We start from the raw sequence: 26,070 nt of genomic DNA, 5'->3' as shown, positions 1-26,070 counted from the left end.
TTCTCTGGGGGCATTCAAGACCTGCCTGGGCACCTTCCTGTGTAACCTCATCTGGGTGTTCCTGCTCCGGCAGGGGGATTGGACTGGATGATCTTTCGAGGTCCCTTCCAATCCCTGACATTCTGTGATTCTGTGACTCTCATTGTGATTATTCCCAATACAGAATTATGCCGATCCACTGATCTACAATGTGATTATTCAACATCACTAAAGCACCAAGTCTTGTTCAGGCACTTATTTTAATGGGTTGCTTTAAGTGTGGCTCTCACCTAATCCTGTGAACCCAGGAATGAGTCATGGCACTACAGTCTTATGGTGTTCATCTGTTTGTTCCTCTATTCAGAAAATTTTATCTAGCATGAAATACTTAACGAGTTTTATAAGATTTTTTTTTTTTGAAAATGAATAGAATGTACATAGTAATCTGAACTTACTTGCCATGTCTTGCGGTCGTAATACTCCCTGAACACGGCAAAAGACCATGGATGGAATTTTTTTAAAAGAAAATATATATGGAGAATGTAGCACACTGAAGAAACAAAGCTGTTCTTGACTTTTCATTGTTATTTCTTTCTTTTTTAAAAATTATTTTTATTTATGTATTTATTTAGAGTGTAGGCGATAACTACACAAGTTTTTTTTAAATTATCATCAGATATGCAAAGAAAATGAACCTTAGACTATAGAAGAGGGCAGAAACATGACTTTAGGAAATGTATCTCTATGCTTAACAGTTGATATCGGTAACAAAGTGCATTGTTACTGCCTGTTCCTCCTTTACCATGATAGTACAGAAGCAGCTAATGGACAGCCATCTGGATGGCTCTGCATGACCTGGTGGAGAACTGCTCAGGGAGAGCTGCTCTGTGTGAGAGCCAAGCCTGAAGTTACTGTATTTCAAAGGTGCTTAGAACTCTTTGAAATAAGCAGATCCCCTCCTCCCTCTTCCCTACCAGTGAGTTTTGCTCTTGATTTTGATGGAATACAGCAAAATCCCAGACACGTTGCTTTTATCATTTCATAGATTCATGTCTTCACTGTAGACTCCTACAGTTTGCATATCTTAGGTCCAGTGAAGCATTATTTCACTAAGGAAGGCTCATTGGCCCAAAACTCCATACTCTTCCTATGCAGCTTCCCAGGCTTTCCAGGCTGGCAATCTGAACTGTGATGGAGAGCAGGGAAGATGAGAGGGTTAGCTTTCCAAAGATTAATGTCAGTCAAAGAATAGTCTGACTTCCCCATGGAGAGTTACTTGTGCTAAATGGGAGACTGGGAGGCAAGTTATTCCTTTGGTTGGCATCAGGAAAAAAGAATAGAACAGGATACAATAGGATTGTGATCCATCTTGATTTAATTAATCTGCTGTCTAATTGTCTGTATACTCAGTCTCTTACACATGCTAATATTAGCTCTAACGAACCAGCGTATGCAGAAGCAATACAAACATACCGTTTGTTACTACAAGGACTCACATGGTTGCTTCTCAGTGCAAAAGCATTCAGAGCTTCCAGATTTTAAGGACTAATTCTCCAACGCAAACCTTGCTAATATTTGAAGGGACAGATTGGCTGATGTCCCAAACGCTAGTAACTCCTTTTCATGTGCTGAATTATTGTTATTATCATTATTATAATTATTTTAAACACTGTGAAATGCCCAGTGGCCTAAAGCACATGTTTTGCCTGTTCTTCCAAGACTCCAAACCTTGAGACAGACATTATGTTTGTGCTAGAAGAACATCCACTATTCTACCTGTATCTCTGAAGACTGAGCTGTAAGAAACACTGTAGTCTTTGAGGTTTTATTTTCCTCAGGACCCTGTTGTAATCTGATTTACCTTAAGCATTGTGCTAATTATTAATGAAACAGGCCATGGACAACTTTATTCTGTGAACCGCAAGATAAAGAACATTACTGTGGCAAGCAACAACATCACAAGAACATTTAAACTAGCCTTTATAACAAATGCCACCAGTAAATTAATTGTTACAAAAGGGCCCAAACAGTGATAATCGAAGGGAAGGGAAGGGAAGGGAAGGGAAGGGAAGGGAAGGGAAGGGAAGGGAAGGGAAGGGAAGGGAAGGGAAGGGAAGGGAAGGGAAGGGAAGGGAAGGGAAGGGAAGGGAAGGGAAGGGAAGGGAAGGGAAGGGAAGGGAAGGGAAGGGAAGGGAAGGGAAAGGAAAAGAAAGAAAAGAAAAGAAAAGAAAAGAAAAGAAAAGAAAAGAAAAGAAAAGAAAAGAAAAGAAAAGAAAAGAAAAGAAAAGAAAAGAAAAGAAAGAGAAAAGAAAAGAAAAGAAAAGAAAAGAAAAGAAAAGAAAAGAAAAGAAAAGAAAAGAAAAGAAAAGAAAAGAATGACATGCAGATTACAGTACTTTGTAAAAAAGCCAAAGATGAAAAGTCAGTCACTACAGTTTAATGAACAAATTCTTGAAAATAGAGTAGCATCATGGATGGACTGTTGCTGAATATCCTACTTTTACCTGGGTTTTGTGAAGAACATGAATTGAGGTGATGTTCAGTGCAAGACCCAGATGTTGCAAAAACTTGCACAGCTGCATAGATTACAGTATCTGAGTGTTGAGAGTGAGGGGAAAAAAATAAAAAAGGATAACCCAAAAGTTTTTGAGATGTTATCTGCCTTTTGTGGTTGCGACTGCTGCCTCTCCTTTTTTCAGCTTTCAGAGTCTTGGTCACAATACCCTATAATTCTTTAAGCCATCAGATCAATCGCTTTGGAGCATAATTACTGCTGGCTATTTGTTTAAGGCTAGCATATAAACTTCCTCTCCTCCTGTGTAATTTCCTCTTACTTTTTGCTTTATATTTAAGGCACTTAAATCACATTCAGTGGAAAGTGTCCAAGCACTGTATGTGTGTATATGTGACCCAGAGAGCTAGTTCTGCAACACATGCAAAGCAGAACCAAACTTTCCCTCCTTCTTCTCTTTATCCCAACAATTCTTGGCAAATCTTGAGACAGCGAATGGCTTAGGGACAGCCCAGTGACAACAGTCACACATACGACTTTAGCAGTAATCTGAGCAGCAGCACAACCCATCCCATGGTAGCACCTTCTTCTGCCCAGAGGAGCTTTCTGTGAGTTGGCTTTGGCTGAACTGAACCCTTCTGCACAGAAGCTGAGTAATACAGGTCTTTACAGCTGATCATTTATCGACTCTTACATTGTAGATCAAAGCATGAGGACTATTAAAGTGTTGGTTTTCTTTGGCAGACACAGTACTCGAATTGGGATGCACAGAAACCAGAAAGATACAGGTTTGTTACTACACAAAAGAGATTTTTGTCCAAGACTGCCCCCAGCTGTTATTGCTTCAGCACTGAAAAAAATGTTTTCAACTGCTATAATTTCTCGTATCTGAAAAAATGAGTTCTACAGTATACTGATACTTAGTATTAATATTTACTGGAATAATTAACTGACAGTTATTTCAGGTACTTAAATGTCCCTGAAGTATAAAAATGGAAGGCATAGTGAATTTCTTCAGTAAGTATTTGGCTGGGGGCAATTTTCTTGAGCTGTTTGCAACAATAAAATATTGAACTTTCTCTTGGCTTTCTCCATTCACGTTTTGTATAAAATTCCTCTGAAACAGAGGCTCTCTTTTTTTACAATAATAGCTTTTTCTTTGGCAAATACAGGTCACAGTATTATTTATCTTCCACAAAATTTTTGCTAATGTAAATTCAATATTTTATTCCTGAGAATCTAGCTTTATATGTTTAGCATATTGCAAATATAAGTCTATTCTCGAAAATTTCAACTGTAATACTTAAAAATGTGTAGGAGAGCAAAGCACCCAGCTCTGAATCCCATCATCCACTTCAAGTGCCTTAAAACAAATGCAGCAAAGAGAACCAGGCTGTTTAAAACTGAACAAAGGACATAGTTTAGATTAATTAAATTTATAAGCAATATAAAGTGCTGATTAAAGGAGGAGTTTGTTCAGGTATTTATTCAGTGGCAAAAAAACCAACCCTGTGTGTTGTCATGCAATATAATTCTAGGAAACAACTTGGTGATTATTTTTCACAGTCTAATGAACAGACACGATTTTCTAAAAGTTACAAGTTAGAAAAACTGAAAATGTATAGTTTTGCATTAACGAACAAGATGGAAAAACGGATCACTGGACAGCATTTAACAAATCTTACTCTTCTTGTCAAGAATTCTGTTCTCATGGACCCATATACTAGAAAAGTGCTTGAAGTAGACTGAGGCAGACCAGAGCTGTGTAATTATAGCATTCAAGGGTAGGAGCTCAGACAAGAAGCTCAGTAGGAGACAAACAAGAAGCTCTGCTTCTTTTAAACGGTCACTTCTGATACATGCTATTCGGACAGCAATTCTTCCTTGTTCCAGACATCTCTTGGATTCATTACTCAAGGTATATATTACAGAGACCACAGCAGTACTGCTTCCAGCTCTTACTGAGTTTAAATATTCATTTCAGTCTGGATTTCATTCCAAAGAAAATTACTTTTGGCACGGACAACCAGAATCAGTCGGTCTTCTGCTTATTCAGTAAGAAATGGGGGGAACCTTTCCCTCCCTGTGTTGTATTGCACCAGTGGTGGGCTGTAGCTTAATCTGTAACACAGAGTTATCCAGTGGAAAGAAATCTGGGTTCACTTTTGCCAGTCTAACACTGTGTTTGTGCCTACCTATTTCCAGATTCAAATATCATAAAGCCTGGTCTTCCCGCTGTCCCAGGGAACCTGTCTCCATGCTGGCAGGCTCCCAGGACCTGCCCATCAAATGCAGCGCTCTCTCAGGACACGCGATGAAGTCTCAGCATGCCATCTGGGAGCGAGTGGGAGCAGTGATCACAGATTTTGTGTTTTGACTGCGGTGTTGTTGTTTATCTTAACCTTAGTAATGCTTTCACCCATAGCTTCCTCACGGACACACTGGTGAAGCATGAGCCAGATAAGCGGACAGTGACGGGAACTGAAAATTGAATTGCTGAGCTCAAGGGGCTGTGATCAGCAGCACAAAGTCCAACTGGAGACCAGTCACTAGTGATACAGCCTAGGGGTCCTTTTCTGATCTCTCAGCACATAACTTCATAAATCACTTAATTATTGCAGGTGTTGACAGACCGATCTTGGCAAACCACCTTCCAAAGAGCACTGTATGTACCATCATATTTCACAAGAATTACATCATTTAAAGTAAAAGCTTTATTTCAAGTACTGTCTTTGTATTTGTGTTCTTTCAATAGCAAAACCAAAATTCTAGAAATCATTGTTAGGCCTAGAGACTAGTTTGAGTCTTTCAAATGAATGTTCTATAGTCAAAATCGTTGCATGTGACTGGAGTTTTTGGACTCTGGGGAAGAGAGGGCATTTTAAAAATGTATCTCTCTTTGTAAGATATATTGGGAGATAAAACCACTAATCACTTAAAAAAATGTCATTGTAATAAAAGAACATGAGACCTGACTAGTTTTTAATTTCTTGCAACTTAAAAATATCCCTAAGCTTGATATTCTTATATCCCAAAAGCCTTGCGAAAGATGGCACCACAATTAACATTACATTGACTAATAGATCAGAAAAAATACGAAAAAAATATTCTAAGTATATCCAAAAAAGCAGAAGATGTTCTAAAAAGCTGAGAATTCATAATTACAGCACAAGTCTTCCCCACAGCCACCAAAAAAATCCATTATTTTGGCTTCTGTTCAGTTTCCACCAATAGTGCTGTTGATGACCCATTACTTGGTTCAATCAAACCTTTAGATATTCAGCCTAGTTCACTTTGAGCTCACCAGCCTGCGCTAATTCTATTATTTGTGACACTGCCCTTTGATTAGTGGAATTGTTTCCAGCTGCAATTTCGATATCAATCCCATGTAATCCTATTTCTAGAAATTTTGTGGAACCTATACTAGCGAAATAAAGGATGGTCAATATCCTGTTGGTTTTAATACTTTTAAAATGTGGTGGCTGTAAATAATTGTTGCTCTTTTGAAATGACAGTTTAAAATAGTGGGAGGTAAATTCACAGGGTAAATTCACATTCAATAAATTTATCCTCAAAACTCTGTGGTGGTGTATGTTGATATTTTTTTTTTTTCCTTTTCTTTCTTTTTTAAATGGAAGAAAAGAAGGAAACATTAGTAAATTATTTGTATGTTAATATTTTGCATATTGTGTCTTACTCTATTTTTAGATGTGAAACCTATATGAACTCTTTCAAGGAAGCTTCACTTCTAGCTTGAACTTTTGAAAACCATGAGATCTTTCTTGTAATTACACAAGATTTATCATGGTTTCACAGAATCACAGAATGTTAGGGATTGGAAGGGACCTCGAAAGATCATCCAGTCCAATCCCCCTGTCAGAGCAGGAACAGCCAGATGAGGTTACACAGGAAGGCATCCAGGCGGGTTTGAATGTCTCCAGAGAAGAAGACTCCACAACCTCCCTGGGCAGCCTGGTCCAGTGTCTGTCACCCTCACTGAGAAGAAGTTTCTTCACATATTTAAGTGGAACCTCTTGTGTTCCAGTTTGTACCCATTACCCCTTGTCCTATCACTGGTTGTCACCGAGAAGAGCCTGGCTCCATCCTCCTGACACTCACCCTTCATATATTTATAAACATTAATGAGGTCACCCCTCAGTCTCCTCCAAGCTAAAGAGCCCCAGCTCCCTCAGCCTTTCCTCGTAAGGGAGATGCTCCACTCCCTTCATCATCTTTGTTGCCCTACACAAGATTTATCATGGTTTCAGAGCAAGCTGAGTAAAGCTCAATGGTGAGCTGTGATTCACTCTAAAAAGTGGACAAATACTGAAAAATAGCACTGTAAATCAGGAAAAATAAACTGATATTAATAAAATCAGCCGACTTACCCTTGAAAAATAGCACTTTGCATGAGCTTAAAATATTAAATTTATTTCTGATGCAAACGGGTGATTAAAAATTAAAGCATAAAGTCATTTGAGGGCTGCAAATAGTTACGGAATCTATTTACTGGTCAGTAGGGTCCCGAGGACTTTTCACTGAGTCCCGGTACTCCGACCAGCTGCAGCCACGGGGTGGTGCTCTTGGACTTTGCATGCTACATTATAAATCCGGGAAAAAAAAGCAAGCAAGAAGGCGAAAAAGGGAGCCAGACTCTCCCGTTGGCAGGCTGCTCCTTGTCCTGCCCTGAAATACAAGAGCCGGCAAGCCGTCGTGGATTAGGCTGATTTATCTCTCTACATTTACCAAGTCTTGAAGGGCATTGCAAATAGACGTATCCATCTGCTTCCTTGTCTTCTGGATATTGTTGTTTAGCTATATGCATAAATCAGGGACTGAAAAAGTACAAAATATATCACATTTAGCATCAATAAGCTGAACTTCTTGTTGCTTCAGAGGAGTTGTTATCTTGCGACTAATCTCTTCTTGACTGGTACAAGTCTTGCCATTGCACACAGCTGGCAGTACAAAAGAATAACTGCACACGACAGGATCTCCCGATTCCTAGAGCTGGGAGATGCTTTTCAGATCTAAGAATGCTTTTGAACCTTGTCTGTAGAAAACAACTGCACTTAAAGAGTTTGTTTAAAAACTGCAGTTTTAGGGGAAAGATACCTGTGCACTGTGAATCTGGACATGAGTCTGCAGGACTGTGGAATCCTACTCAACAACAGAAGGTCCTGCTTTACAGAGTTACAATCGTCTTCCTGAGACTTGCTGCCTTCCCCTTCCCTAAAAGGGGCTCCTACTTTAAGAAAGGGATGCGCATCTCTTGTTTCACCTATGCCTGTTGTTTCTTAAATAAAATCCTTCGGTGATTTCATTTGTAACTGTATACAGATGACCAGGCACGTTGAAATTCATATTTTCATTCACCTCTTAAATTCTTGGGACTTCGTGAGCAGTGGCCTTAATTGTAAATTCAGTGGGATATACAGTAGTGATACTCGTATTTCTATATGAATATCGATTCTGCAATTCCACATCCCCATTGCAGTGTCTGTGCATATGGCAAAAATGTGCATATGTACTATGACGCTTTTAATCAAGGTTTATACTAAGCCAGACAAGTACTGGTACACTTTAATATAAATATTTCCCCGATGAATCATTAATCTACACATCGCAATACCCGACACTGGGGGATACTTGCATTCCAAGCCGTACTGCTTGACACCTTTTAAATCACTTAAAAAGAAGTGAACGAGAAACTTCGGGGAGAGGGAAGTGAGTTAAAAGGTAGCAAAACCAGAAGAAAGATGACACTAAGCCCAGCACCTGCGCTTGTAACGCTTCCCCAAACCCGCCCTCCCCGGGGTCCCACCCCGGCCCTGCCTCCCCGCGCACCTGGCCGCGCCCCCGCCGCGGAGCTCGGGCTCGGGGGCGGAGGCACCGCTCATGCCTCTTTCCCCCACCCCTTCTTTCCACTTTCTGCTCTATAATTGCCCGCCTCCTTTCGCTCCCTTTTCGTCTTATCAGATGCGGCGCGGCGAGGGGAAGAGCGGCCAGAGGGGAGGGAAGCGGCGCTCCCGCAGCCGGCTCAGCACCCGCAGCCCCGCCTGAGCGCACCCCCAGCGGCCGCTCCCCCGCTGGTGTCTGCGCAGGTCGGTGTGAGCTCCGTGTCGTCTCCCTCGAGGGCTGGGGCGGGGGTGCTGGCTCCGGGGAAATAAAGCCGGTGGGGGGTCAGAAGCGCTTCCCGCACACCTGTCCGGCCATCCCCGCGGCGGCCGGCGCGGACCCCTGGAGGGGAGAGCTGCGTGAGGATGGAGCGGTGGGAAGCGGCGCACCTGGGGCGGGGAGGGGGACCCCCCTTAGAAACTGCTGCAAAAGCCTGTCTTTTACAAATAATCATAATTACAAAGTGACCGGCCGCTCTTTAAAACGGGGGGGTCTGGCTGCTGGTCGCATCGCCCCTGCGGGTGCACCCTCCCTTCCGCGGCACGTCGGAGCAGATGGCTGCGCCCTGGCTTCTCAGCCCGGGGGGATTATTGCAGCGGGGGCTGCTGGGGGCTGCCAGCGGGCAGCTGCTGGGTCTCGCAGGACCTGACCCTCGCCTCAGCTCGGCGGAGGTAACGAACTCCCCGCTACTCTTTTCTGAACTTGCGTGGGAGGCGGGGGCTCAGAAGCGGCGCCGCGTTTGTGAGCCGCGGCCCCTCGGGCCAGGCTGGAGCTGTGTCTGTGAGGGCTGCGGAGAGGCGAGCGAAACGCGGCCACCGTGTTGCGGCACCGCCGGCGGGTCTGCCGGAGCCGGGACAGAATCTCCGCCCCGCCGGCCCCTCCGCGCTTTCCCGCCTGTCCCGCGTGGGGGCGGCCATGGCGGCGGGCCCGGCGGCTCCCTCGGGGCCGCGGTGGTGCCGGGGCGGGTCGCGCTTTTCCCTTCGCTCAGTGGGATGTCGAGCCGAGAAGCTGGTGCCCGTTCCCGGGCAGCGGCTGGACGCAGGCTCACACCGCTCCGTAACGAGCTATCGAGAGGGCTGGTGTGCGGGAGGGCAGCGCTAACCTGCCAGCCTCGGGGAGAGGTGCCAGGGCTGCGCCCAGGCGGCTCAGCCTCCTTGCCGGGGCGGTACAGAGCATGAAGACGTCCCTGGGGTTTCTCCTGTACTGGGGCACCTCGAAGACAGATTGTTCCCTCGGGAGAAGGTGCCCCGTTCCTGGGGAGCCGGCTTGAGGGAGCAGCTGTGGGCACAGGGGTAGCGGGGCTCACCCCACGGGCACGGCTCTTGGCTTGGGAGGGTTCAGCCTCTGCTGCCAGAGGTGTTCTGTCAGATAACCGCTCTACCAAAGACTTAATAGAAGGTGAAGTAGATAAAAAGCAGGAGGAATAGAATGATTCTTTTTGTTCCCAGGTGATGTCAGCCACAAGGTGGCTGCAGACGGGCAGTTGCCTTACCTAGTTAAGCAGAACCGTGAAGCGTGGGTTATTGTAGAGGTGAACTTGTGCCTAATTTATCTAGCATCAGTTGTATGTATCCAGTAAATCTTACTTGTCTGTGCAATGGCTTTTCTGTAAAAGAAAGAGTAGAGTGTGTTTCTATGTAGGATTACCCGTCAGTATTTATAGCTCTTATTTGGGAGGAGTATTTATATCAAATCTGGCAGACTGGGAACTGAGCCACTGCTGTGTGTGAATATTTTAATATCTGGGTTATTACATGCTAAGAAATACTCATGTTGTCAGTGGTGACTACATTGAAGAATAAGTTGTATGCTGCTCTTTAAGAGTCTATATTTACTTGATCCTGGTTGTGTTGCTGAGTGTTGAGAAGCCTCAACACCCAATGTGAGATATACAAAGGATGTATTTGAGACTGTTTAAGACTTGACTGTCTTCATTCTTCCTATTGCCTGTCACTGGGCAACTGTCTGCTGACTGTGCTGGCAAGTCTGCATCTAGTCCCTGAGTGTCGGACTCTGTGTTCATGTACTAGGAAGCCCGGCACTTTGCTAAGGCTTCTGAATTCCATCTGGAGGACATGTCCTAAAAACTGGGCGTAGCAATCCCTAAGTTTCTGGTAGATATCTTTGGTTTTGGATCTAGCTATTTATCTCTGTCTCGAGAGATTTATATTGTAAGAGATGGATTGAAAAAAACATATATATTTAAGTAGTGTGAAATTTGTTGATAAATTGGCTAAAACTTAAGTAACCTCTTGTGGGGACAGAATTCACAGTGATTAAGCCTCCTATATGTTATGTTTCTTGGTGACATATCAAGCATTCATGACTAGGATTTGCAACAGCAAACCTACCAAATCCTGGGATAACTATGGTAAATTGTAAATACTTGAAGAGAGGAGATGTAGGTCTAACCTGTTATGTGTTTAATAATGGTTGAGGTGCTTCAGTCTGCCTTTTCTGTGGTGGAACCACGTGTTTTGTGCAATCCTCAGAAGACAAGGAAAATATGGAAGGCAAATTCAATGATGGTATATTTGGAACATTAGTAGAAATGACACGGAAAGGAAATGGGAGAGACCTGCAACACAGAAACACATAAACCAAAATTTACCAAAATAAACCTTTGAATGTTGACTCTCTGTTGACAACAAGAAATCTACTGTCAATTATCTTAATTCTCCCATAAAATATTAACAGGAGGGGGCAGCAAAAATTCTTCTTCTTTGCACAGAAAATTGACTAAAGCTAGTGCAGTGTAGTTGAGTGATAAGTGTTTATAAGCACAGTGTTATGAACATGTTGATGTGTTTTGGGGTGTTTTTGTATATGTTGAATAACACTACTGGAAAGTGGTAGAGGCCAAGTTCAGATAGGTTGGAACAGTACACATTTCACTAGCTTCTATGGGCAGATAAATTACCCCTTCTGGAACTTGTGCATTGGCATCAGAATTGCTTCCTTTTACCGAACTAGTTCACCTAGAGCTACCTTGAGTGTTCATATAGTGCTGCACTCTGAAGTGTTGATGTTTCTAACTGATTAATGTAGACTAAATATTTTTGACCATGGTATTACCAGCAAATAGAATTAGTGCTTACTTAGCTGATACCCTGCACGCCTTCTGAGCTGCATCTGCTTTAGTCACTGTAAGTACCAGGTAGTAAAACAGAGAACAGAATAAGCTGAATAAGATAGGGAAAGGAAAAATATAGTAAGGTGTAGAGAACAGTGAGAAGAGGACTCATGTTTCCTCAGAACGAAGTTCTGCCTTTTTTGACAACTGATGTGCAAAATTGGTCAGTTGAACTGATGAATGATTATTTCACTGGGGTTATTGAGTACATATATATGCTATTTTATGGTAGGCTTGCCGGGCAGTTCTAATCTTGTGTGCTGTTTATTGGTTGTTTATTTTATTTATTACAGAATCCTGAAATACATAATTTAACATCCCATTTTGGATGCTTTCTGTATGTAAAGTAGATAACACTTTTAGTCTTTGTTATTGAGAGCTTCAGAGTTCTCTACCACTGATAGATAAGGTGCTTGTGACACTGGATTGTACCCATTTTACCTTGTTACACATAGCAAACTACTTCCAGTACTAACGTATGCTTAGCAAAGAATATCAATTTTCTCTTCACAAATTTTCAGAACTGTTGAGTAGCCGAAATGGTTGGTTTTGTCCCTTTCAGGTAAAATACGCTTTGGTTATAAAACTGCTGTCAGGATGAAATCTTGGCTCCACTGATTTCTTTGACAAATGGAATCAAGAAATCTAGATTCTGCCTACATTTTCATTAAAGTGGTTGCCTCATCTTTGCAGGTTTAATAATCCTTTTTCTTCTATGTGTTTTCAGATCTGCTGGTACTGTGTATATTGAGGGGAAGAAGATGCTTTGTCGGTATGAGATAAAGAGCTGTTTCCTCTTGGCTTTTTTAGCTGTCATGGCTTTCTTCATCAGTGATGCCCGGGGCCAAGGTAAGCCATAAATAAGAAGACAGAGCTTTTCACTCTGTGCAGAAGTAACTTCCTTATTCCAATGCAAGTGTTACCTCCCTCTTAGTAGGATGTGGATCCACTACTACTGAAATGAAACAGGCGTTTTGCAGGTGATCTCAAGGGAGGAGTAGAATTGTGTTCATGTGTGCACTTTGAACTCAAATCTCAGTATCTCAAATAGCATACGTCTTTTTGTGAATTCAGGTGTCTCAAAATGAGTCATACAGAACATTTTTACACTTATTTACATGAAAGTACTGATCAGAAATTGCTGTAACTGTATTCTGTGTAACCAAGTAAGTTTGAAGGACCAACTATAATACTAAGCTTGTATGGAATGTGTATTTTTTTTTCCATGTTGGAACAGTAGCTATTGTAACACTTACATCATACAATATTGCACAGGACTGTTAAATGTCACAGATTACTTCTGCAGGTTTTTTTTTGGTATCTCCTTTGTGCATATTAAAAGATACTGCTGAGATTGTTAGGCTTAAATACTTGTTGGATTGTATTGATAGTGGTTTGACTTCTAGAGAAAATTTATTCTGTTGCTTAGGGAAGAAGAGAGGAAGAATGCCAATGAGCTTTTATGATTTCTAAAGAAAGACATTTCTCTCAACTTTATATTTATGTAATCTCTTTGATATGCGACTGCATGGGCATAACCGGGAGCAGAATTTGATCCTGGGGCTCTTCTGAAGTGTCTTGTATGATGCATTATTCATGAGCACATTCAGAGACTAGCGGCAACCCAAGGCTCTCCAAGGTCTAAATAGAAGTAGCAGCGCTGTCCCGTCTGCGTGGCACTCAGGTGCTGGGAAAGCATCCCATCCTGTCTCATCCCATCCCGGATGTTTGGGAATCTGCGGGTGTTTTACAAGCCTCTCCCAGAACTTAGGGACACGTGTAAGCAGTAATATTTAATGTGGGCGATGTGAGGTGAATGAATACGTGTTCCCAATGTTCAACACGTCAGCTCTGGTCAGAAATGAGGTCCAGAATGTTTGTGACTTATTGAGCCGATAAAGTGAAGCATATGGTTAGTCTTCTCTTTGTGTATTTCAGTCCTGATACATATGGTTAAGATTTGCAAAATGGGATTGGGGATTGAGATCCATCTCCAGAATGTTTTGCGAAATTCCTTTAACTTGGAAACAATACTCTTCCCTCAACTATGTGTTTGGTTTTTTATGTTTGTTTGGTTTTTTAATTGTCAAACTATTAATGAATGAAGGTCAGTGAAAGTTTTTTCCATCGCACCAGCAGAAGCTAGTGTTGGTGTACTTGCTAAATGAAGAACAATACTTCCCTTGTTGTACTCTTTCAGCAAGCATCAGCTGCTGAATGCTGTCAGCAGTGTGGTACTAAGCTGAGTGGACTATTGCCTTGGCCCCAAATGACTATGTTAGTGAAAGAAGTGATATGAAATCTCTGTTCCATGCTCACAGGAGAAAAATATCTCTTGCTACACTTAAAGTAATAAGATGTTTCTCAAATCCTTTCTTTCTCAAGGTTGGCACCCCTTGCAGTAAACTCTTCATGCAGCTGGCTAACTATTGACAATTTAATGCGGCACTAACAGTGTGTTTGTCTGTTTTAAGAAATTGTACGCTCTGCCAAGGTGTAGGAAGTGCTGGTATTAGTTCCAACTTGTGTTTCCTTCCTTTGGCAAAGATGCTCAGGTAAAGGTGTGTAATGTGACTTCTTGGAAAGGAGAATGTGTTTGAGAGACTGAAGTCAACATGCCTGAAACTACAACTTATTTCTTCAACTGTGGAGTTATCTTTGTTGAGCTACGTGGTGTTATCTCATTTGTTGCCTGAATGCCTTATAAACCAGATTGTTCTTGACTAAAAACGGAATGGCACTATTATTCTTTCATCACTGCTGTTTCTTCCCCATTCATCATAATTTCACTTAATCTACAGTAACAAAAAAATCCAGCTTTTGTTTACTTATGTTCTTATATAGTACATAAAAAATAGCACTGGGCAAGGAAAATATGTTAGAGTTTTCCATTTATTCATAAAGTAACTTGCTTTAAGAATTTTTCTTGTTTTAAAATGGAAACTGTTCTTTGTATAGCAATAATTTACATGTGTTGCTACTTTAATTGCAGTGCATATTAACTTGTTCAATTCTTATAACAAAAATAAATTGGAAGCCACAAAGTTTAGTTAATATCCAGTCTTGGAGTACTGGATGTCTTAGAGCTGCACACATGCAGTCTATGGCATTTTTCCTTTCCATTAAGATACTGAGTAGTTCAAAACACTCATTGCCTAGTTTTCCACAAGAGTCATTAATTAGGAGTACTAATTTATCTGATGGCATAAACCAGAGCCTTGAACTTGTCTGTAGTTTTCTTTTGGGTGACTGCTCTAATGTTGCTGACGGCCATTCACTTTTGCATTCCTGTGAAACCACTTAACAAGCTCTAGCTACTGATTTTTATCAGTTAACTGACTCAGCTTGGATTAATTCTTTTCCCTTTCTGCAAGAAGTGAGATTTTGTTCCACAGAAAATAAAGGTCCAAAGAAATAAAGATACCCTCTTCAGGTTGGTGAATGTATAGTAATTCCCATCAATATTTTGTTGTCTGTTCAAGTGTTAGATTTTTAACTTCCTTAGCTATATGTACTTTTCTAAGCCAGAACGTTTAGTCTTTGCACAACTAAGACACACTTGAGTATCTGTCTGGTGAACAATTCTTTTCTTCCTTATGGTTAACTGCTGTGTGGGATTGTCCATTCCCCTGCACTGCCACCTTTCATACAAAAATTACCTAGTGAAAATTGACTAGTTCTGTAAAGACTATTCTGGCACACTTTTCTAGTCTTTCACATTGTAACTCTGTAGTAAACAGAAACTTTTGGTGATTGTGTCCTTCTTTGCTTGTAAGATCTGTGATTGTTTTTTAGAGGGTCCCAAAATTTACCTGGTTTGGTGATGGCTAATAGCAATTAGGCCAGAACTAAGCTTCTTTGTTAGAAGCTGCTTTCATAAGCTGCTAAGTTGAGTGTAAGACAGAATGGAATGACAGGGGAAGGACGAATATAGCAGAGACTGTGAACTCTGAAATTCTAAGACATTTTTTTAATCAATCCTTGGTGTTACCTTGTTGGTCTCTCAATCCCCATAAAAATTTACCACTTGATCCTTGTAAAATATGCAGCATTTTTACACTTACATACTGTCATTGTGCAGAAGCTTATTTGCTATTCCTTAGGTGAAATAAATAATGAAAAGAATTGCATATTTTGCAAACGTCTAGCTATGATTTGTCACTCTTGGTTCATCCAGCCCCAATTTATTGTGATTTATGAACAGCTCAAAGACAGAATGAATCTTGAAAATGAATTAAAAGCTGTAATCCATAACTGTGGTCTGCTTGGCTTTCAAACTTTCTGCCATAGTTTTTGTCATTTTCTTACAATTATAGCATGCTGAATGTTCTTGCAGAAACCTGCCCAGCAAAACATTTTACTGTATGAGGGCCAAATTTTCAAAGAACTGATTTTCTATTTGCAGTGATTCCTGTACATACTCTTGCTTGCAGCCTCTCTTTCTCTGAACTTTGTGGAGGTGAGAGGCAGTCTGAAGATGAGCTCTGACAAGATTGTGCCCAGCAGCTGGGGACATGCTCTGTTTGGGTGGAAGCCCAGCGCTGCGAATTGGTGTTGGTTGTATTAAACCTCCAGATTTTTACTTGTAAGACCCAAAACACTTTTTAATGGTAGATGGCATTTAAAAACACCATCCCAAATCTCAAAAACCTGCAGTCTGCCTCTTTCCTCCTTCTTCTTTTTTCCCCTCAAACTCCTGGAAAAAGGAGCATGTAAGAAAAAGCAATCAGTTCAGGACAGGTCTTTGGCTGCTGCTGGTGCCAGAGCTGCACTGACTGTAACAGGTCAAATGGAGAGGCCAGAGACTTGGCTAGAACACTCTGCCCCTTGACTCATGCTCCATATGCTGTAATCCTTAAATCTCAGAAATATCATGGGAAATATTGGCTTAGTATATCTAGTGGACCAGCAAAGTGTGGGCATGAGTGTAGTCAATTAGGAACTCTTTTGGGGTCTGGGGTAAATAAATTTTCATTTCTCTGCTTCAGATGATTTCCCTTGTTTCTTGGACTTATCAACAGAAACCTTAAGGGTGGTAGTGGCAGAGGCATCAGGGTTTGGAAAATGAAGGAAGAAGTTCGGGGGGCTGTGGAGGTAGTGCGAAGGGGAGGAGTAAGGTTGATGGAAGAGTTTGCTAAGCTTTTCTAGCCCTTTCTGTTGCTCAACCCCTGGATAGCTTCCTTGGCTGCCTTTCCCTCTGCATTTGTTAGTTCTCTGTGGGCCAAACCCTATTCAAACATATCAACATTTTCCCTGTATTGACAGCCGTGGATCCCCCAGGCTGCACACCTAACAGCTCTGCTTCAGTTATTTGCTGTGAAGGAGGGATGTGGCTCCCTGGAGCAGAGCAGAAATGCTGTGTAGATGTTGTCCAACATCAGTGGAGCTTGCCTGAGCAGAGAGATGCAAATAATTAATGTACATCATCACAATATTGCTGATATTGCAGTAACAACGTAGGGTGGATTTTCCATTTGTTTTTCTGTGTGTTGCTTCACTATCACCTCTTTTTTCAATAACTTCATGCTTTTATTCATTTCACGTGCTGCTTCTATTTGAAACCTAGGTGATGGCACAATATAAATAGAAGACAGATTTGCTTACTATCTCCAGATTGACCCTACCTAAATCTCAGCTGGCCTGTGCATGCCTGCTAGTCTTTATTAGACTGAAGCAGCTCTTGCTGCTTGGCAAGTGTGTTTGCTACTTAGGCCAGGTTTGCAAATTAAGCAGCTGGAGTTTCCTCTGCCTTGTGCATGCTTATCTTTCTTCTTGGTTACTGTGTCTTCACAAGGCTTTGAAAATTTGGCCCTGAGTGACCTTAAATGTGGAGAAATGCCCACAGTAATGCGAGGTAGATGAGGCTAAGTAATGCATATTGTCAGTGTGAGTAAGGAGAGCAATTTTAATTCCCCTGTATTAACAAAGAGCATTTTTGTTACCAGCTTTGCCTGCTAAACTAGAGTCTTAACATCTAACACTGTTTGTCTTTCTGTTCTCTGCTGTTAGGTTGTTAGTTTGTTTTTATGAAGAGATAAAAGGTATGTCTGAGGGAAGTAGTGCACCTGGGGATATTGTTTTACAAACTAATAAACTGATGTATGTGACATTTTGAATAACTTGCATCCTTTATCATTAAAACTTTGTGTTGTCTTCTTATCTGTGTTAATTTTTATGTTCGTTTGAAATCGGTGGTTGCTTTTTATTTGAATTTAAAATGTTGTTTTCTTTGCCTACTTGCAGTGCCCCCACCAACAAGACTCAGATACAATGTAGTCAGTCCTGACAGCATACAGATCTCTTGGAAAGCCCCCAAAGGGCAATTCACTGGATATAAGCTGCTTGTCACTCCAAGTTCAGGTAAAACAAAAGTCTGTATGTTCTCTTTTAAAATGAAAGGGCTGTCGTTTTAAGGCTGAGGAGTTTTTTCTAAGGCCAATATCCTTCAGGACTAAGGAACTGTGTGGATAATAGACTATTGGCTGGCCAACAGAAGAGAGAAATCAATCTCACTGGAGGGTGGTTGTAGGCAGAGAATATGAGAATTGAATGCTTAAGGTAGAAGAAGTGGGTGGATGCTAGTTAAGCTTATGCACTCCTTGGGAATTGTCACTAATCATCCGTCTTTGGGTTCCTTTCTTCCAGTTGGGGTGTAAGGAAGTCTAGGAAGTGTTCAAAGGAACCCTATTTCAGTCAAAGCTTTGAGGTGGATCTCACTTGGCCTTCTCCCATAGTGAGCTCCCCAGAAAAGACCAAAAAGATTTTAGCTCAAACTTAAATAAAAAAAAAAAGTTTTTTTCTTAAGTGAAAACTTGAAATATAAAGACAGGCAACAAAGTGGCTGTATCAGGCTACCTGTGTAGAGGTACTACTTTGGTATATATTTAAATTTAGATATAGATACACTTTTAACACACAGCTAAAGTACAATATTTCTTCATTAATAGTTTTGCTGAGCACTGTGGCTATTCTGCAACGCACAGATACAAAGACTGATGAATTGATTTATGTGTTTCTATCTAAGAAGACCTGGTCAGGCTGCCCTCTGGCCTGGCTGTATGTATAGTCTCAAAAGTGGGAACACTTAGGTCACTGTAGACCTTGAGATGGTTTTAAGTCATTACATTTACCATGCTATAAGAAATGCAAACAAAGTTACATATTTGTGGGCTTTTTCTGTTCTCTTACAGGTGGAAAAACCAATCAATTAATTCTTCAAAACACTGCAACCAAAGCAATTATTCAAGGTCTTATTCCAGATCAAAACTATGCCCTTCAGATCATTGCGTTCAGTGAAGACAAGGAGAGTAAGCCAGCACAAGGCCAGTTCAGAAGTATGTGTCTTTTTATGCTTGATATGCAGAATTTATCAGATATTTAATGTAACTTATGTAAATGTAACAAAGCCTGACACAGAGGGGGACAGTGGAAAAAACAGTTTTTTCTGTGGTGGAAGGTTGAACAGAGCCACAACTTTTAACTGGTACATATACAGCTGGAGGCCTCAACTGATCCAGGTGCTCTTGTGCAGAATATTTGGGCTATCTTTGTTTCCATGGGTTTGGAATCCCTTTCTTCCTCATCCTGTTATGAAATTAGCCAGTATCTCATGGAAGAGAATTTTCAGTGAGTGAAAACAAGAAGGGAAGTGCTATATTCTGATACTTAAAGAAATTTCCTTCCCTTTGTCCAGCTTTTTATTAAAACATTCTTACAGTTGTTCCAGCTAGCAACTAGTTGCTTGTTCAATGACATTATGAAAGACCAAATTCTTACTCATCTTCAGCTGTGAAATAGGTTTACAAATTACACTTATGACTCTTTTATCTGACCTACACATACTTTTTATGTCTACCTCATAGTGATATATATATCTTCATTGATTTGTCTTGATCCACATCTTAAACAGTTCTGTTGAATATTATCAGTGGAGACTGGGTTGGCGAAGACAAAAGTGTGACAATCTGGGAGTACAGTTGAAAGCTGACTGAGTTCCCTCAATGCTGAAAATTTCTCCCTGTCATTGCTAAACCACCTTTCTCTTAGAACCAGCACATGATAAAATATGCTGACTACTTGGTCTGGTGTGTGTCAAAAGTCTTTCTAGCTTTTCATCACTGCAGCTGTGTGGTTACTACTTTTTCTGCCTTGGTTAGGAAACCCACAAAACCACAGATTACTTCAGCATGAAAGAGCAGCTCACAGAAAGCTACACCAACTTGTATAATATTGGGTGCAGCTGTTTTTGAAGTACCTCTCTCCTCCAGGAAAAGTAGAGCTGGCCACTTGATTTAAGAACAGAGGGGTTATGTTCTATTGCATATACTCTTTCTTGTTGCAGGTGAAAACATGTAGTACTAAATGAGGCTGGAGTTTCATTTGACAATATGATACCTTGCATGGGTAAAACCAGATAGAGCATGCATATAAATCATTTTTTTCTATCTTGTATTCCATGCTTTTTTTCCTCTTCTCTGACAAGTGGTCGCTAATTCCTGAGATGAAAAAAGGTCAAACACACACAAAGCTTTGAGAATATCCTCTGGTTTAGTGCATTGGAAGTATGTTTTTAATACTGCTGAGCTGTTACTGGTGTACAAAGAATTCTCAAGCCTAAAATAAAATTTTATTAAGAGTATTCCTCTTTATATAGCCAGGTATACTTTCTTATTCTAATGCTGCTTGTAGGTTATTGTACATGGTATGTCATTAACAAAGATCACTGGGAATTTTTTTCCTTTGAAAATGCAGCTGTAAAAACATGCACTAGATAAATTTTTGTCTGTGTAAGTATGTGAGTAAAGCTGGTGTCTTCCTTTCTGTTCTGTCTATGTGGTTAGAATATTGACAGTTACAAATGGCTTTTCCAAATCCAGAAATCTCTGTCAGGAGGTGACCAACTTGTCTTCTATGAACATTCTCAGACTTTGTACCATTTCTCTGGAGTCTTAGTGCTCAAAGGCACTAATGTCAGAGGAGGCCTTCAAGCAGCTCCTTAGTTTGCTCTTAGCCCTTTCTCAGAGGAATCTTCTCAGGAGGCTAAGCAATGGCATCCTTTTTGACTAGTATTTTTCTGGTAATTTCACCTCTTATTTTAATTAGAGACTTGTTTAAGTAAGGATTAAACCCAGATATCTGAGTTAGACCTGTTGTCATCATGGCTTTATCTGTAACACAGCTAATAACCAAGATTTAACTGTGTAACAGCTGACTCCTCAGCAAGCTTGGGGACCTGAATTTACTTCTGATTCAGTTTCACTACCATTCAGTAGAGGTGAAGTACAGGTACACATGCTATGTTAGTAAGGAGAGGAGTCAAAACTTCAGTTAATTTTCACCAGTTTTCCTACCTCTTCATGTGAAGAGCGTGAGCTGTAGGCTCTGCAGAGGGTTATCACACTGTAACTGTCACAATCAGATGTTTGACAATGGCTTATTATCCTTCTAAGACCTTAGGATCAGCTGGTGATTATATTTTGGATTGGAACTTAAAGCACTCTTGTCTGTTTCAGATATTCCCATATACTATTGAGTAAATTAACAAAATCCATTTGACATTGGCTCCACTTCTGTAAAACAGAATACGTGTGCTGTCTATTTTATATCGTATGTTTCAAGAGGCAAATAGTCTTTTACCCTCTCACAGTGTTTTTTGAATGATGTAGCACCGAGAGACGCTGATCCTGGCTAAGACTCCGTGCGTGCTTGGGTGAATATTGATCAATACAGCTCTACATAAAGATTTTAGTTAGAGCAAAATTTTATTTTCCGTTAAAGGTATCCTGTTTTTCATTCCTTTAAGCCCTTCCTGGCCATTGTAGGCAGCTAGGGTGTTGACACCGATTAGCAATCTATGGAAATTCTGAAAGGATTTTTTTTCACTTTCCCCTAATACATGACTTGAGTGATGATTTTGCCAGAAACTTTCAGATTATGAGCAGGGTGATACTGGCTACTAATGTAATATTAGGAGCTGCTAATCAAACTGGGTTCTGCTTGGCTGTTACAATTGATTTGAGATGTAATAAGGGAGGTATCCCACCCCCTTGTGGGACAGGAAACTGTTGAAGTCTGAGCTTTGGAGCCACTTTGCTCGCATGGGAGTGTTTAATGCCCTAAACACAGATTTGGGCAAGGGATCTAAGCTGATTTGTTAGAGGATAACGTAAGAGCTGGCTTATGTGCTTTTGTGTTGAATGACTTGGAGTGGAACTCTGCAGCACTGGACGTTCCTCAGCAAGCCTTGCCAATTTTCTGGACTATATTTCCCGTACTGGATCCTGTCAGCGTGGGCTTAGGTGCTGATGTCAATGTATTTGGAGACTTTGGTGTGAGGAGAGTCACTTTTGAGAACTTCAATGATGATAGGATGGGGAAAGATTCATTAAAAGAATAAAGCCAAAGGGAGGGAGGGAAAACTCAGTAACAATCACTTGTTACCTAAGCATATCGCAAGATGTTGCGTTCAACTTCTTTATCTGGAAGAAGAAAATTATGTGCTTCTGACTGCACTGTTTCTAGTTTGATTGTTTTTTCCCCCTTCTTATTTTTCAGTTAAAGACATAGAGAGAAGAAAAGAAACCAGTAAAACCAAGGTGAAGGATCCAGAAAAAACAAATGCGAGTAAACCAGCTCCAGAAGGTCAGATCATAACACATGTGACTTACGTGACATTCTGAAAATAATCAGCTTTTTTATTTAACTTGGCCATTGTATATATAGGGTTTCTTTAAGTCAGTTAAGTTAAAGTCAGTCAAGTTAAACAGAAGAGAAAAATAAATGTTTTCAGGAGTTGCTATAACAGAGGTATTGCTTTTAGTTCTGTGTTCTGCTTTATCACTTTATACAATAAGCACTGAATACCACCATGAATAGCATAAAAGCAAGTCTTTGAATCTGCATTAAGAAATCATATTACCTGTACTTTCCCACTGAGTGCCCTTTGAACAGTGAAGGAATCGTGCACTTGTGTGTAGATACATAATCATTAGTATCATCTTAGCTGCGAGACAGACTTGCAGTATTAATTCCCACCTAGGGTCTAATTGGTTTTATTGTATAATTAGTCACATAATAACTTGATAACTCTGTTCTAATATAGGTCATATATATGAAAACATTTGAAATATTTTGAGCAGAAAGGAGTGCATTTTGTCCAGTTGCAAGGAGCCAGTCTTCTGGTGAAATGTGGTTACTAGTCTTGAGAAGCTTGTCTAGTATGGACGGCAAAATCTATTTCAAGCTTAATATATAACTCTATTTCCTGTTGTTCTAAAATTCAAATGACATCTTTATGAAGTAACCCCAAGAGTAATTATTCCATTCAGTGCTTATTTACAATGTACAGAACAAGCACAGACGAGAATAGCTTGATATGACCTTAAATAGTCTCTGTGAATAAATTTCATTTCTCCCGTCCCGTTTAGCTCTGTCTCCTACTAATAAAAGTATCAAAGACCTCACCCAGTGCTCCTTGAAGCCCATGCAATTTTTTCTGACTTCAGTGGGTTTTTATTCTTACCATACATACTTGTGTCATGTTGCATTTATTAACGCTATATAAGTTTGTTTCCATACAGCATTTTTCAAGATGAAGCACCCTTGAATTCATTGCCTTGGATGTGTTGAGGAAAATGTTAGCTAGTATTTACAATACTTAGAGAAACCAGTTATACCCGCTAGTGCGTGATGGGATGGTGGATAGGTGATCTTTCCCTCATGCCTAGAGGAAGACGGAGCTGGAAGAAATGAGAGAACTAAAGAAGGAAAATGTGATTTGTTTTCTTAATGAAGGACAAGTGATAACAGTTGAAGGAGGGAAAACTGGACCTGTAATAGGAAAATCTTGATTAAATGCAGACAGAGGAAAGTGTCTGCCAGACTGTGGGAGAGATTTTATGCTTTTTCATGGAGTAGGGGCAAAAATACAGTTGGCGAGAGGAGAGGGGATCTGCAGTCTCTCCTTTTTTAGAATTCTTGTTTACTTGCAAAGTCTTTAGTCCAATTGCTTTCCTCCTCCTTGCATGACTTCTTACTCATCTAAACATTTTCAGTTGCATTAGGGCATCTTGTATTAGAGTAAAATAAACTTCCATCTAGAACTTGTGGAAAGCTGTGGTCTTATGTTTACAGTAGCAGGTTTTACTTGAGAATAAGGGTTTGAAAGAAAGACAATCTAAAAAATTCTTGATCAACTAAACTTACCAAAAAGAAAAAACGCTATTCTAATTTTTTTTTTTTTTACTTTTTAGCCCTATTCCCAGCCCAGCTATATTTTAATGTAGAGTAATAGACCATTTTCCTACTGTCTAGCTATTGCATATTTTTTCCCTTTGCGCAGTGTAATGATTATTCAAAGTGATGGAGATTCCAACTGAATGACTTCAGTGGGAGTAGGGTGAGAGTCCAAGCGAAAACATTGTGCAGAAATAACAGCATCAGCAAAAAATGCATAGCTGGGATAGAAGCGAATTCAGAATTGATACACAAAGACTAATCGTATCAAAACTTTTCTAGTTTAATATATAAAGACCATTCCACCTCAAATTGAAATTGGATCAAAAAAAATATCAGGGAAAGTCTTTGAAAGAAATAGATTAAATAAATTAGAGCAAAATTTTATGGCAAACTCAGGAAGAATAACTTGATCCTCTGCAGATGTTTGACAGGAAATGATTTGGCTATGACCAGATGAATTCAGGCCAGCCATTAATTGGATTCATAACAATTTAGTGTATGGCTAAATTTGATGGATTTAATAGCAACCCTGATATGTTCTGTGGTTGTGTTATATCCTTGATCAAGTTGGTAAGACCTTGGAAGTTAACAGTACAAAAGAAATCACAGTAACATCTTATCTGAAAACGAGCAATCTTTGCCCACAAAACAAATTGGAAACAACCATTGTCCAGATTGGTATTGCCAGTGGTTGTGGCTTTTGCTCTTGTCTTGACTGAAAGAATAGCAAAAACCTATTTCACCATTTCTGCAAGGTTTAGAGTCAAGTTTTGATGTAAGGAGGTGCCTTCTGTGAACATCTACCCCACTTCTTACTGAAGGGTTTTCAGATAAGAATCTGGAGTGTCTTTGCAAGCATTAGAAAGGCAAAAGTCATCAGTCATTCTGTGTTTGGAGAATTATCTGGCAAAATTCTCCAGTGGGAGTATTAGGACAGATTTGATGTTTAGTGTGACATAATCCAAAAGTCAATGTTTTGCGACAAAATATTAAAGTGTGGTAATAAATTTGTCAAAGCATGTGAAAAAGCATGTGGACTTTGTCAGTAATGCGAGGTCCAGTTTGTGCGTTACGGTAACACTTGTGATCTGGTCTACATGTATCCTGCTGGTTTATTCTGAAAGGCATAATCATAGAAATGTATTATTTATAAATACTTGGCTAATATATTTTCTTCAGGTTCACATAATAAGCCCCAGAAACTTCACTTTTGGTTTCAGTGGGACACATATTTCACTGTAACCCTTCTACTCATAGAAACCAGCTCATCACTAAGAAATACGAGATGGATATCTGTATTCATGATTCCAGATGTTTCAAAGATTCTCACTCTTATTTTCATCAGTGCTTTGGAGGACTGATTCTGCAGTGCTGTCAGCTATTTGATTACCAGCTGTCTGAGGCTATATATGCTGGGAGATGTGGATGTCTTCTTCTAACCTCTCAAATCTATCTTTTTCTTGTTTCTCAAAATTAGGTCGTATTTGAGTTTTGCTCCATCTTTATGAAGCTCTGTCAGTGCCTTGGTTGTAATTTTTCCAGCAGCTTCAGTAACCTAGATTTAAAATTTTCTTTCTATTGTGTCCTACCCATTCAAGTAGTTTGAAAAGATTTACTTCTTTTTTTCCTACTCCAGCTACTATTCTCTTATCTTCAACAAACCTCCAGTGTGTATTCAGTAATGTCATTGTGCCAAATTAATTCAGGTTTTTATGTCTAGCACTCATCCATCAAATGCTTAGTTTGTTTGATTTCCAGAAACCTCCTCTAGTTCTGCACAACCACTTTCAAGTCCTGTTGAGACTTCTTTCAGTATTTTTCAGAACCTGCCAGTTTTCAGCTTAGCGATTTATCGCTGCTGCACGCTCATACTAATAATGTCAGGAACCTTTTCTCTTTCTCTCTGAGATGAAGTTCACAGACTCGGCTTCTTTCAGCACACACTGATATTTGAGTACTTGTACCCTGGCACCTCTCCAACTTCCCAATGTACAAAGCTCCTTTCTGTACAGTCACAGGGGTTAATACATTCTCTACCTTCTCAGATGTTTTACAGTTTCTCAAAGAGCTTCTACGAGTGATTCTCTAATCAAATCCCTTTTGGGAGCAGAGAATCAGAGTGTTTTGACTATGTCCTGGGGAAAATATGTAACTATATCCTTTCTCTGTGTGTCTGAAATGTTTTTAGCCATCTATTTCAATAAAAACAAAACACCGAGGGCCTATTTTATTTTCTGTCTTGTGAACTTTTATTTTCGGGTTTTTTAGATGAGAGGTGTGGGGGACTTAGCCTAGGCAAGCAGCCAAACCC

The 26,070-nt window shown here is 40.3% G+C and overlaps 1 protein-coding gene across 8 annotated transcripts in view; it reads left to right on the top strand.

The window, feature by feature from the left end:
* Window positions 1–8,442: 8,442 nt before the first annotated feature.
* COL14A1 (collagen type XIV alpha 1 chain) overlaps window positions 8,443–26,070 on the top strand; it is a 125,950-nt gene continuing 108,322 nt past the window's right edge. For 6 of the 8 annotated variants that reach the window (XR_011737348.1, XM_071803833.1, XM_071803831.1 and 3 more), the window contains exons 1-5: window positions 8,444–8,595; window positions 12,250–12,371; window positions 17,766–17,882; window positions 18,713–18,856; window positions 22,077–22,163. Coding sequence is in view for 7 of the 8 variants with exons in the window: in XM_071803833.1 (XP_071659934.1) it covers window positions 12,284–12,371; window positions 17,766–17,882; window positions 18,713–18,856; window positions 22,077–22,163 (436 nt within the window). In the remaining variant the exon portion in view is untranslated. Of the gene's footprint in view, window positions 8,596–9,497; window positions 9,788–12,249; window positions 12,372–17,765; window positions 17,883–18,712; window positions 18,857–22,076; window positions 22,164–26,070 lie in introns of those variants that run through there. The other 2 variants (XM_071803830.1, XM_071803834.1) reach the window with 2 other exon arrangements.

The sequence above is a fragment of the Patagioenas fasciata genome, chromosome 2, assembly GCF_037038585.1.
Source record: "Patagioenas fasciata isolate bPatFas1 chromosome 2, bPatFas1.hap1, whole genome shotgun sequence".
In the NCBI taxonomy this organism is placed as follows: domain Eukaryota; kingdom Metazoa; phylum Chordata; class Aves; order Columbiformes; family Columbidae; genus Patagioenas; species Patagioenas fasciata.
This window is presented reverse-complemented; position numbering and strand designations above follow the sequence as displayed.